The sequence below is a fragment of the Gallus gallus genome, chromosome 18 (assembly GCF_016699485.2).
Source record: "Gallus gallus isolate bGalGal1 chromosome 18, bGalGal1.mat.broiler.GRCg7b, whole genome shotgun sequence".
In the NCBI taxonomy this organism is placed as follows: domain Eukaryota; kingdom Metazoa; phylum Chordata; class Aves; order Galliformes; family Phasianidae; genus Gallus; species Gallus gallus.
In genome coordinates this window covers 7,679,648-7,692,574 of record NC_052549.1, presented here as the reverse complement: position 1 = coordinate 7,692,574, position 12,927 = coordinate 7,679,648, and the positions used below count along the sequence as shown (strand labels likewise).

The window sequence follows — 12,927 nt, the reverse complement described above, 5'->3', positions numbered from 1 at the left end:
ATGTTTCACAGTAGTGTAGAAGTGGAAATAAGGAAATCTGTAAAATGCACGTAAGGTGGAAATCACAGAGTGTACCCTTCAACCTCTGGGAGATACACCACTGTGGCTCAGCATGCAGCAGAGGGTGCTGCAAGGAGCTGGCATCCTGGGAGCTCCCACCAGCCCCACACTGCAGCTGGGAACCGCTGGGTGCCATGTCCCAGCCAAGCTGAAGGAGCGCCCAAAGCAGTTCTCTGATTCCCATGACCAGCTGAAGAAATGCTGACACAGGAATGCAGTGATGACGTCAGTAATGACCCATAAAGTCCTTCCAGAAAGGAATAAATGAAACACACTTGGCATGGCAACACAGCTGTCATGCACAGGGTGCGGCAGTGCCTGTGCAGTGGGATGGAATGGGAACATCCAGGTACAATCTAACACTGAATGGTTTGGTAACAGCAGGCTGGGGCCGTGCCTGCACACAGCCATGGCTCTGGCTCTGCTTTTGTCCTGAGTGTGCTTGTGACCATTCTCCATGAGACAAAGGCAGAGCTGGACTCCATGGCAGAAGTCTGTCTGCAGCAGTCTCAAAAGTGGTGTTGGCTGTCTTGCCTTTGTTTTTTGGTTGGGTTTTACATGCTGGGGTTGTGTTGCTAGGGCTTTCAAAATTCATGCACAGAGAAAAAAAGACTAATGCACGCATATACATCATAGATCAGCCAAAACCTGGGGCTGATCCTTCCTCAGGTTGTGTCAGTTTGTACTCTTCCAGCAGGAACGCATTCGTTACAAAACTCTTCTATAATGTGACATTTCCTACAGCAGAAGTACCTTTAATTAAACCAGCAGCATTTTGCTGTGTAGATGCAAAACCATGGAAGCCTTTTATTGAACACCTGTGTACATCTCTCCAGCATCACAAAACCCTCACACATCACATTGGGATGTTTGGGATTAATGTCACACATGAAATACATTGGAAACAGCCAAATAAGTAAAATCTTAAATGTTCTTAATTGTCCACTTTGAAGTGGCATAGTGAAAAATTATCAGCTCTTCGGTTTTTTTATCATCCTTAAAACCCGTACTGTTGTTTCTTTACGCGCTGAACGCCGCCTCGCCCGCACCTCCCGCAGTAGCGGCACAGCTCCGGTCCATTCCCATCCCCGGGGAGCGGAACTTTCCGAGCGGCCTCAGCCATTGCCGCCGCCGTCTCGCAGGGGGGCGCTGCCGCCTCGCCCAGCCAGCGTAGTGCGCAGGCGCGGTGTGGCGCCGCTTCTGGTCTCGCGAGAACCGAGCGCTCGCTAAGATGGCGGCCCTGTGCGAGGCCTTCACGCTGTGCGGTTTGGGGCCCGCCGGCGGCGTCGGCCTCGGTAGCGGCCTCCTGGCGCTGGAGCCGGGCGCTGACCCCGACCACGTCCTGCTCACCGACCGCGGCAGGACGACCACGCTTTTTAAGGTAACAGCCCAGCCCCGGCCTCTCGGGCCGGCCTGTGTCAGAGTAGCAGCGCAGCGCCTCGCGGGGAAGCACCGGGGCTGCCGCGGGCGGAACGTGGTGGGAGCGGCCTCGAGCAGCGGCCCCGCTTCGGGCCGTGCCGCGGGGGAACGGCCGCTGTCCCTCCGCACTCACCTGTGCTTCCCCCTGCCCTCTCTGCACCCGTGGTAGCGGCCTTAGGCGGTCCCCCGAGTGGTTCCTGTGCTGTTTTTTTCCCTGTCCGTTCCCAGTGCCACGCAGTACTTACAGCCCGGAGCAGCAGGGGTTGTCACTTTTCCGCATCACGTTCAGGATGACAGCAGTTCTGCTCAGTTGTCAGTTTGGTGTCAGCTGCCTTCCTGTTGGGTGGAGAACAAAAATTTAGTGTGCTTGCAATACTTGACCTGTGTGTTGTGGTTTGCTTCTCTTAATGCATGCATCTACTGCAGTGAACCATTAAATGAAACTTCCTGAAAACATTTGTCTCTATATATTTGGTTGTGGGGTTAGGGGTTGTATCTTACTGAACCCATGGTGTAATCTCCTGTCATGTCAAGAGCCATTTCCTCATGTGAAAAAAAAATAGCTTTTAATTAACGCAGAACTCCATGGTACTCTGAAATTGCTAGTAGTGCAGTTAAGAATGCTAACACAGAAGTTATGAGTCCTATTAGCGTGGCGCTTTCCTTATTTTTGTTCTCATTCTGTCATCAGATAGATCCCCAGCATGTACTGTTGCACATTAATTACATGACTTTGTCCTGTTTTTTCTAGGTTTCAGATCAGAAGCCACTGGGCTGTTGGTCAGTTAAACATGGGCAGATTATCACGTGTCCAGTTGTATGCAACTTTGAAACCCATGAATATATAGCTGTTCATGATAACAAGGTGAGATTCTTTTCAAAGGGGAAAAATGATGTCTTGAGTCATCTGGGTGAATGTAGGCAGGGAAGAAATCGGGAGTGCCAGATTGTTAGCGAAATGGAAACGCGTGGAGCTCTCAAAACCTTATGACAAGCTTTCAAAGCTGGTAATGGTGCTTTAATGCTTTTCTAGCTCAGGTCATCTCTGCTCCTAGAGCGGATAGGGCTGTGCAGTTCCAAGGCTGCACAGTGTGTTTGTTAGTGACATGAAAATCATCTGTGCTGAGCGTCCGGTACACAGTGGCCTTTTAAAAACGGAAGCATTCTCAGTGAAGAATGCCTCATGCACACGTTCACTAAGAATAAGCTACTTTTCTTGTTGCAGACTGGTAGAAATTTAGAACTGCATGATTATTGTGTCGAAATGGTTCAGAGCTGCATCCTTGTCTACCTACTCTTGTCTTATGGTTAAACGTTTCCTGCTTGTGTATTTATGGCAATGTTTGCTCAGCACATACTGAACACTTGGCTTTTTTTATTGTTAATGAAATATTCTTTTTGACCTTGAAATGTTCCCTTCCAGATCAAACCATCTGTATCTTAATCTGCCTCCATTGCTTTGATCAATTCTCATTTAGAGTTTTGCTGTATCTTTTTTCCTAGCCGTATTCTTCCCTATCCTTTCTTTCCAGTTCAAAATTTTAAGCTTTATTTGTGGTTTCTGTTTTGGCTTCTTCCCATGCAGACTTCCCAAGTCTGTTTTCAGTAAGGCTGCTTGAATACTTAACTGTACATTTTCCTCCACTTCTTAGTAAGATGCAATTGCTGTTATTTTATGTGATAAGAAGTCTACATACTGCTGGTTTACTGCTTAAAAATGATGTTCTCTTTAAGGTTTTAAGAATATGGAAGGATGAAGATGTTAACTTGGACAAAGTATTTAAAGCAACAGTAAGTCTCTTACGTATGTTTACTTTTAACACTTTGAATCTCATGGGGTTGAAGAAATGCTGACTTCTGTAATACTGTTAGCATTACAATTTAGCTGATAGTTGTCTTGATTTGTGCTTTGTGATGTTATGGAGCATTGCACGGAATCCACTTCAGTTGATAGGCTTAATCATCAAAGCATCACACATGAAGTGATGGGTGTCCATCATTTGAAAGGACTTTTATGATGGTGAATCATGGTGAAGGACAATTATTTTCTGTTCTGCTGGTGGACATGATAAACAGCACTTTGTAATGGTGTATAACAGTTGTTTAAACTCCATAACCTCAATTACGCTTTTTTTCTGATGTCATTTAGTAACTTCATGCTCACTAGGTTGCTTTCCTGGCTTTCTCTTGGGTAGTGATTTGCATTATTAATAGCGTTTCAGAAAATCAGCTTCTCTTGGTATCATGTAGGTTCATCATCCTTATGTTACTCATTTATTGAAATAATTTTTTTTAAATGTTATGCAAAACACTTGGCTTTCAATGTAACACACTGATGAACATAGAACTTAAGTGATTTCCTTTTCTGTATAGCTTTCAGCTGAGGTCTACAGAATACATTCACTGCCTCACGCGGAACCGTTGGTATTATTCAAAGGAGGGGGTGTTCGAACTTTAGATGTTCTTTTGGAAGCTCCACAACAAGAAATTGAAAATGTTATCTCAGATGAAGTTATCAAGTAAGTGATACAAAGTTATGAATCCTGATCCTTACTGTCATGTCATTGCACCCTTCTTTGTGAGGAGGAGAGGAAATCTGAAGACTAACATTCCAAGATCAAGATCTTGGAGTTGATTTATTGATGATGATTATCTTTTTTTAATGCATTGACTTTTAAAACTTTAGATTTTTAGTATAGATATAAAAGTAAGAAGCTGCCTGAATAATTATGGTATGATTTTTAAATATATTCCCAGAATTTAGGCAATGTTCATACATCTTTCTGTTTTTAGGTGGAGTGAAGCATTTCTGGAAAGTCGGCAACCTGTCTTAATTTTCGTTACAGAGAAAGTGAGTTTAACAAATGTTTAACTTTCACAACTGCAAATCTAAATCCTTCTTCTAAAATCCATCACTTGTTTAATTAGATTCTAAAAGCTTTTAGTGAAATAATTATTCTGTGTGTGTGTTGTCTGTGACACAACACTTACACTGTTTTCAGGGCAGGGTAGCCTGGCTCTTGGGAGTTCAGAACAGCTAAGATTAAATTCAATTGATTGTATGTTGTCTTTTCATTTCTCTGCAGATGTAACTTCCTGTGAATCTATTTAATACATCAAATTAAAATTTTCTTTATATAGTTGTCTGCAAACACTTCAGAATGTATGTTCTTCAGCTGCACGTTCTATAGTAAATGCAAATTCCTAATCTTGATTAGCATTCAAAATAATTCAGTAGAAATATCGAACCAGTTAGCCCTTCTTTCTGTAAGTTAAAGACAATCTTTTTCGTCTGTTTTAGGATGGGGATTTTTTTGTCTACGTACAGAAACCTAAGATGAGGAGTCTACACAAATATAAGCTTGAACAACAGGAATTATGTAATCCACTGAGTTTCACAGCTTATATAAAAAAACAAATAATCACACTTCTGTGTTTATGTAAGTTGAATTTTCTAATTTTTTTTTTTTGTATTAAAACCATAAATTACATAGAAGGACATAAAATACTGATGTTTGTGAATTGCTGTTTAGTATTATTGCTTTTCTCTGTTCAGTGTTCTAAAACAGCAAGTGATAGACTAAACAGTTAAATTTTCCTGATATTTTAACGGGTGAAAAGTCTTACTGTTCTTCAACATTATGATGTGTACTTTAAAAAGCTCCTGAAAGCTGTGCTTTTATTTTTCTCCTTTGCATGATAATGTGCCCTTTAAATATCCTATTTTACTTCTTTTCTCAGTGCTCATCTTGCTATGTTGTATTCAGTAGTTTTTCTTAATGTCAGACATAAAGACATCATTTGTTTGCTTTGACAGACTCCAGTGACTCTGTATATAAGGTTCTGATACCTCTACAGCAAAGTAGTGAAGAGGAAGAGCAAACTTTATCCAAATCACTGCTACTAAACCTTTCAATATCTGGAAGTGTTCTAAAAGGAACTTCTTTTGTTGTTCTTGATAAAGACCATGTTGCAGTACTAGGAAGTCTAGCAGCATCTGGTGAAGAATCCAAAGGTAACTGGAAAAATCAGATGAAGGTGTCTTAAGTTCTACAACATTTTTAAAGCAGCAAGTGTTTTGTGTCTTGCTTTTTGTTCTTGTTTGTTTTTGTTTAACAGAGGAAATGAAGAAATAGCAGTGTTCTTTATTCTTTACTGAATATTATAAATACTGCATATTAAATGAAGTGGTTGGCCCTTAAAACTGTTGTATGCAGGGAAATGGACCTCATGTACTATAATAAATTGGTATCTTAAAGAAGTTAAATACTTGTTTCATGACTAAACTTCTGAGGTGTGGGATTTGTCCAGTGGCTTAACTTTCCACTGAAATAGCATTTTATGACTGAAAGTTACAGAAATTTCAGTCCTTCTCATTGCAGTTTTTTGTTCAGTGCTCTTCGAAGAGAGCTGATTTTCAGACTTGTCTGTTGAGAGACCAAACCAAAAAGACACATTGCCTAATGTTGAATACATTATTAAGTGGAGTTATTTTGAAACAGTTACTTGTATTTCCTGAAGTGTTTCTAACTGAAAGTACAAAAGAAAATCTAGCAATTTTGTTGCTTTTGGGTTTGTCTCACTTATCTCTTTATTTTTCCTAGAGTGCCTAACAATATGGAATACAAAATTTCAGACCTTACAAGCTTCAAAGGAACTGCCCCTGGGAACCAGTGGACAAGTGAGTTCAGTCTTTTACTTAGTGGTTCATAAAGGTTCATCTAGTGCATGTGGCACAATATGAAGGAGACAGGCAGGCTGCAATTATGGTTCTGTCTGGAAGAGCAATAAATGTCAACTTCTGAAACAAAACTAATACTGGGCAGCTTATGTCCTATTTTTGTCATAATCTCTAAATAGGAGCATGGTAGCATTTAACAACATCCTTAGTAATTCAGTACTTCTGTCTTCTGTTAGCCTTCTTTGGTGAGAATGAAATCTTCAGTCGGTATTTATTACATTCTGAAAGCTGACCATGGTTCAGAATATTCAGCTGTCAATAATAAGTGAATGGGAATCTAATTAATAAATACACTAGTGAAATAGAACAACTGACTCATTTTTGTCATAAAATTGTACAAGAAGGAATTTTTAAAATAATAATAATAAAAAATCAAGTGGACTTAGTGCCTCAAAGCAGTCACTTTAGTTTAAGGCATCCTTGGAAAATATTCAGAAATGCAATCATTCCCATATATAGAATCAACAGTTAATGAAGGTCTGCTAATGTGTTTAAAAACTAGCAAAAAGAACTGCTAAGACCATCTGATTGCTGACTTCCAGTTGAATTTTGTAGTTGGAAATTAAAGATTAGCATGTGCAGAAATGTGTCTCTTTGCTTCACTCCTCATTAATGATGTGTTTAATATTTTGTAGCTGTGGTGTTATGGGGAAAAATTTTTCTTCACTCATGGAAAAGTGCTAACAGTAGTTATTTACAAGTGTGAAACTTCATCCTTGGCAGCTGCTGTGGGAAAGCTGAAGGACAGTCAAACCTCTGGTAAGAAGTTTTCTGATTACTGGGAGATCTCCTAGCAGGAAAACTTCTGAAATTGCGTAAGAATTGTTCTATAAAATCAGTTAAGCCTAAACAGCTTGAAGTAAGTTGGTGTATTCCGCTGCTAGATGTTAGTATTCTCAGTGAGAACATCAGAGAATTCGAAGCATACAAATGCTTGAATTTATGGTGGCTTCATTGAAGTGTTATTCAAATGCTGCAATTATTGAAAACACTGAGATGCCAGAATAAGCACTGAAACAATTAAAGCACAGTCTTTCATGTTGTGTTTTCAAAGCACTTAGTAATAAGTAGGGCAGTACCAAACCTAAGTTTGTAAACTTTAGGCTAAAGAAAATATAAGTGAGTAGTACTGCTTAGCACTGCACTGGGAAAATTGCAAATGATGTTTGCAATTAGTTGTGGAATAACTTTTCTTCTCCTACCAGAGACTAAGAAGGGAAAACATGCAAAATGTCTCAAAGTTGCTTGCTGCTGAGAGAAAACAGAGAAGTTTCTTTGCGAAAAATGTATTACATTTCAGAAAATGCATATTAGTATCAGAAGTTAAGATTTTAAAAGTGGCACTAAGTGTTAACTTCATGACTTCATGTAATTTTATTTTTGTCTTCACAGATCTTTCTTCATTTGTAAACTGGAATACCCTTGGAGATGAAGAGCTCCTGGTTTCCTTACAGTCACAGCAGTCCGTAGCTCTAAAATCTGAATCCAAAATGACGGTAAGTTAACACGACAAACGTGTGAGCTCTTTTGTTTCATATTTGTCTCTTCCCAATGCTGCTATTTTTAAATGTAATTTGTAGCAAATGACACATGATGTTCCTAGTTATCTTGCTTGAAATCTTTGAATCCTTTTCGGAGCTGAATAATAACTTGTTTTTTTTTATTATAGTTAAGATCAAAAAAGAGCACAGTTGCGAACATACAGCCAGATACCTCCACAGTTGGGCAGTTCTTACTAAGTATAAAAGTAAGTATACCAAGTAGCCTTAATGAATTTTCAGTCACACTTGAGAACATTCCAGGCATCTCCTAAGCTGTTATCTTCTCACGTTTCCTCTTGTGTAGATCAAGCTGAAGAAGCTGCCTCAAACAGGTTTGTTGGAGGATTCTGTCATTACTGTGTAAAAAGTGTTTGGGCATGATGAAGTTTTGTCATAGGAAGATGTTATTCAACTGTTCAGTATGGGGTTTATAACAGCTGTCTGAATTCTGAGAACTTGCACAAATGCAAACTAATTCCAACCCCCTGCCCTGAGCAGAGGTACTTCCTACTTGATGAGGTTGCTCAGTGTTGCATCCAACCCGACCTTGAAAATATCATGGTAATACATAAGATATGGTAACTGCGTATTTGTATTCGGATATAGTTCCTTTCCAAATCTTGTTGCAAGTGTTGTAATACTTCGATCTACTGCCTTCCTCTGTGAACAGTCCTCAAACCTATGCCTTGCACATCTGAACTGCATGGTATTTCTCATTTTCAGGATGCTTCCACAGCTGCAGTTGAAGATCAATTGAGACAACTGTTGTCAAAAGCACAGATGCCAGATTTCCAGGCCGCCATTGGATGTATAATAAGTGCTCTGATAAACAGGTGTAAAACAGATCCAAAGTTCTACCCTCGAAACTTCCTGGTACAGATGATCCAAAAAGGAGAGTTATCTTACAGGTGATAATTCTGACCTTTTTTTCCTTCTTTTTTTTTGTTTAAAATTGTAAGCCAGTTTCTAAAAAGTAGAAATTCAGTTCTTTGTTTAAAAAACAAAACAAACAAACAAAAAAAACTCCTTGAGTAATGAGGTGCTTATATTTGGTTTCCTTTTAAGTCTACTGCTTGTTTTCTGATGAATCTGACAATTCTCAGATGGATTTTTTTGTAAAACAAGATTAATCCTTCTGCATTCTTTGTTAATGGAGCTTTCAGTGAGTGTGAACTCTGTGGCCTATTCTTTTCATATTCTAACAGTTTGTGTCCAGACTTAATGGCTGTTGCTTTAGAGAAAAAAGATGTACATCTCTTACAAATCTGCTTACAACGGTTTCCAGATATTCCTGAAGAAATTACTTACGCTTGCTTGAAAGTGTTTTTAAGGTAAGTTGGTATCAGTCTTTTTACATTATTTTTGTTTACTTATTTATTCTTCACCAAACCAGGACTCTTACTTAAAATAAGTTTATATATGAGTAATTAAGTGCATAAAATTATTACTTCTGAGTGTGTTGCAGTCCTGCAGGCTGACATGCTTTTTACAAGATGCCCATTGCATGCACACATTCCAAAACTTGTATAAGCAATAATTAAAGGAAAATGCCTTTTGGTAAACTTGCTGGCTTAGATGACACATCCTTTTACATACTGTCCGTTTACTGCTTAACAGAATTGTTCATCTCCTGCCTTGGAAATGTCAAATATTTATTACTGAGTATTAGGAAAACCATAGCTGTCTTACAGGTTCAAGTAGTCTCACTGATGTCAGAATACAATGACAATCTTGAACAGAGTATGTGTATAACCTTTAAATAAGCCTATGACAACATTTAGTAATACAACAACTTACATTGTTGGAATACTTGAGGAAGAACAAACATTGCTCAAGTTAGTAATAAAAAAAATGCTAGCTGTTCTCTTGTGGCCTTTATCCATTCTGAAATTCTCATATTTTAGTGTGTATTTTTATACTCATAAGCTTCAAAGAGTTAATGTGTGTTGTTGTGGGCTTGATGACATTGCTGGGGGTTTTTGTTTGTTTGTTTTTAAGCTAACAATAAAAATACTAAATGTGTGTGGAATTTTTCTTCTATAGCATTAGTGATGACTATCTGGAAAGAACAGATGTGAATCTAGAATCTGTAATCTCTTACATTGATATTGAACCAAACAATAAAGAAGTTAAGACTGAAGTTGTAGAAAATGGTTTCAGTACTGAACTGGAAGAAGACGGTTGTGATGTTACAGGCATGAAGGAAACCCATATGATGGACAGTGTTGAATTCTGCCCTGTTGGACCTCAAAAGGCAGCATTATTGTATCCTCTCTGCATTTAAATGAAGAATAGGCAGTGTGGTATTTATGATTTGCATGTCTGTTTAGCATTGCTGAAAATGATCTTTTGTTATTGCTGAAAATTTCTCTGTACCAACTTAAATTTATAAAGTATAGCCTGAAACTTTGTTCAAGACAATTTAGTCTCAATAGTTTTGATGTGTGTCTATTGAAGTGTTAACCAGTTCCTTTCTTGCAGTAAATGGAACTGTGTTCAAGCTGCCTACTATGTTTCAGTTGCTGTATATATTTCATAATAGAAATAGGAGATTCAAAAAGACCTCACTTAACCTACAGAAATATTTTAATTAAGGTTGATTTAAGTTTGTAGTAACTACTATTTTCCTGCAGTAATATTTCCTCAATAACACTGCACAGAAATGCTGTTCTTCATTCAGCTTACAGTGAAACATTTCTTTTGCCTCATCTAAAAGACCTACCAGCTCAGCAAGCTGTTGTAAGTATTTTGAAACAAAAAAAGCTGAAATATCCTCATTATCTGGGGGGAAGGAAAGAAAAAGGTGTTTGTGTGTGGATTTGTTGTGTATCGGAAACTTGCCACTAGTATATGAAAATAACACAACTAATAAGATCTAATGCTGTTAAGCGTTCCATATATTCCAAATGAACATGTACTATTTTTTATAGTCTGCTCAATTTAGATAAATGTAAGAAAGAAAACTTGATTATGACCAAATCTGCATGAAAAATATTTTAATGGTGTAGTACCTATTCTTGATTTTGAATGCTTTTAAAATACTGAGGTACTAATTTAGTCAGATCTGTTAGAAACAGAGGCTTAGAAAATGCAATTAAAAACAAAACAGACAAAAAAAAAAAAGTAGTAAATGCCACACATTGGAACTGCACTTATATAAATCAACACTGACTGATTTCCTCAAGTCTTACTCTGGAGACAAAAAAAAAAAAATAGGACTTCTGCTGAAAGTGCACCTGGCACTAACACTGGAGCAATGACTACCACAGAATGTCACTTTACACTGAATATGCCTGAATTTTCAAACTCACAGCTATAGATGGCGAAGGAGAGCCATAATACTTATTTTTTAATGCTTGAGTTTCTTAATCTTTTTTTTTTATCTCCTTCAATTATCACTGTGTGTTACTGCCTCGTGCCAGGCAAAACTCCTACATCTTAAATGTTTCTTCTTAAAATACATTGTCTTTTCTCCTCTCAGCTGTTTCTCAGGTATTTACACTACCTGTATGTGAAATGCAGTGAAAAAATAAATACAACTCTTCCTGGAATACTCTCTCCAACTATAAGTCAGGTAAGCAACTAATTCTAAAAAGTTGAGCCTCCTTCAGTTTCTGCATTATGTAAATGATTGAGTAGCTGTGACTATCTAAAATCCAGTGAGACTTAAGTTAATTCTGTAAGGTATTGTTTATTGGTGGACCGATATGGAGTTGTGTAGCATGATGCTTTCTTTTTTTATCTGAAAATAAATATCCTGCATTAAACTATGAAGCCATGTCTTTTGTATTAGGAGTTAATATTTCAGAATGTTTGTGAAACAAAACCCATGTCACTTCTGTTTTGTTTTTTTCTTCAGATTATGGATTGGATGTGCCTATTACTTGATGCTCACTTCACAGTTATGGTGATGCTACCAGAAGCAAAAGGATTGCTTTCAAGCATGCATAGGTTTGTGAGAGCCCAAGTAAGTTTTGCATAATTTTTTCATATTTGCATAATGATTTCATTTTAGTATTGAGTTAAAATACGGCTACTAAGATTACTTGGGCAGGGTTGGAGAAGAACAACAGATGTGTAAATATATAGCATATCAATTAAAATGTATTCAATGCCATAAGCCTATTCCTGAATACTAAATGGTACTTGCTTGTCTTCATCATCTTGATCCCTAAAGGTGCTGCATTGGTGTTGTTTGAATGTATAAAACTCCGTAAGACAGCAGATAGCTACATGGTATAAATTGTGTAGAAGATTTAAAATTTGTTTTGTCATAAATGTGTGGTCTTTCTTTTTAGGTACGACTCTACTCTGAACTTAACAAAATCGAAGGAAGTTTGCAAGAACTGCAAAGAATTAAATGCCAGAAACACTCTCAGGCATATTCTATTGAAGTGCTGGAACTTATTTGAATATGAAATGAATTATTAACAAACTTGTTATTGATTCCTTTCATGACAAGGATGTATTAGCACTCCATATTGGGGATGTGAAAAGTTGAGTTTTCTGCATAGGGAGAACGCGGTTACTCAGCAGCTACGTGGAGAGTTGTGTATTAAAAGCTCTTTTTTGACTGGATGATTTTCTTATATTTTCATTGTAATTTTGTTATGCAGTCACAAGAATATCCTGAAATTCTATCTGATTCTTGGCCAGGAAGTGGTAGGATATTTGTAAAAAGGCTTCAACAGATGTTCCATCAAATTAACTGTCACTTCTATTCCACTTGCTTCTTTTTCACTTACGGGCAGTTGAATTCTCAGATTCTTCAGAGCTCTCTCATCTCTGCTCTGGTTAGGAATATAGATAATCACTTGAGTTTGTTTCTTTTGTTTTCTATTTTTAAGTTGATTTTATTTCTTATATATATACTTATATGTATATAAAATATGAAATACATTCATATTTATTATTTTCTGAACAAGAACACTTACCACCAAACCAACAACAGTTTTACCTACATTCTTGTCCATTTCTTCTAAGTACTTTTTCAGAGTGAGCATCTCATGTTAACCTCATTCATACTGCTTGTTCTGTACAGCTTGAATTCTAGCATTCCAAAATGTCATAGCTTTCTGAATGCAATGTTTGCTGAAGGTATTGCAGATATAGGCAGCTAGTGCACTGTACTCCTGATGAGGCACTCACTTGAAACTGACTTGTTCT

The 12,927-nt window shown here is 37.8% G+C and overlaps 1 protein-coding gene and 1 long non-coding RNA gene across 4 annotated transcripts in view; one reads left to right on the top strand and one right to left on the bottom strand.

Moving 5' to 3' along the window:
- Positions 1 to 12,927, bottom strand: part of LOC107052248 — a 54,338-nt gene that overhangs the window by 38,709 nt on the left and 2,702 nt on the right. For all 3 annotated transcript variants that reach the window (XR_003071141.3, XR_005840711.2, XR_003071145.3), the window contains one exon: positions 1,725 to 1,815. This is a non-coding gene — a long non-coding RNA (uncharacterized LOC107052248). The remainder of the gene's footprint in view (positions 1 to 1,724; positions 1,816 to 12,927) is intronic.
- NOL11 (nucleolar protein 11) lies at positions 1,269 to 12,339 on the top strand. The gene is made up of 18 exons (NM_001006210.2): positions 1,269 to 1,441; positions 2,231 to 2,344; positions 3,214 to 3,270; positions 3,853 to 3,998; positions 4,273 to 4,330; positions 4,781 to 4,919; positions 5,297 to 5,494; positions 6,084 to 6,160; positions 6,856 to 6,979; positions 7,613 to 7,716; positions 7,890 to 7,967; positions 8,485 to 8,669; positions 8,967 to 9,092; positions 9,805 to 10,026; positions 10,422 to 10,500; positions 11,243 to 11,335; positions 11,621 to 11,728; positions 12,060 to 12,339. Exons 1-18 carry the CDS (start codon positions 1,292 to 1,294, stop codon positions 12,171 to 12,173), a joined length of 2,172 nt encoding a protein of 723 aa, NP_001006210.2. The 5' UTR covers positions 1,269 to 1,291; the 3' UTR covers positions 12,174 to 12,339.

Bases quoted from the DNA above. Each gene is read 5' to 3' on its own strand.
- NOL11 (NM_001006210.2), top strand. From the start codon at position 1,292: ATGGCGGCCCTGTGCGAGGCCTTCACGCTGTGCGGTTTGGGGCCCGCC. The intron at 2,345-3,213 runs GTGAGATTCTTT...GTTCTCTTTAAG, and splicing joins TAGCTGTTCATGATAACAAG to GTTTTAAGAATATGGAAGGA. The intron at 5,495-6,083 runs GTAACTGGAAAA...TATTTTTCCTAG, and splicing joins ATCTGGTGAAGAATCCAAAG to AGTGCCTAACAATATGGAAT.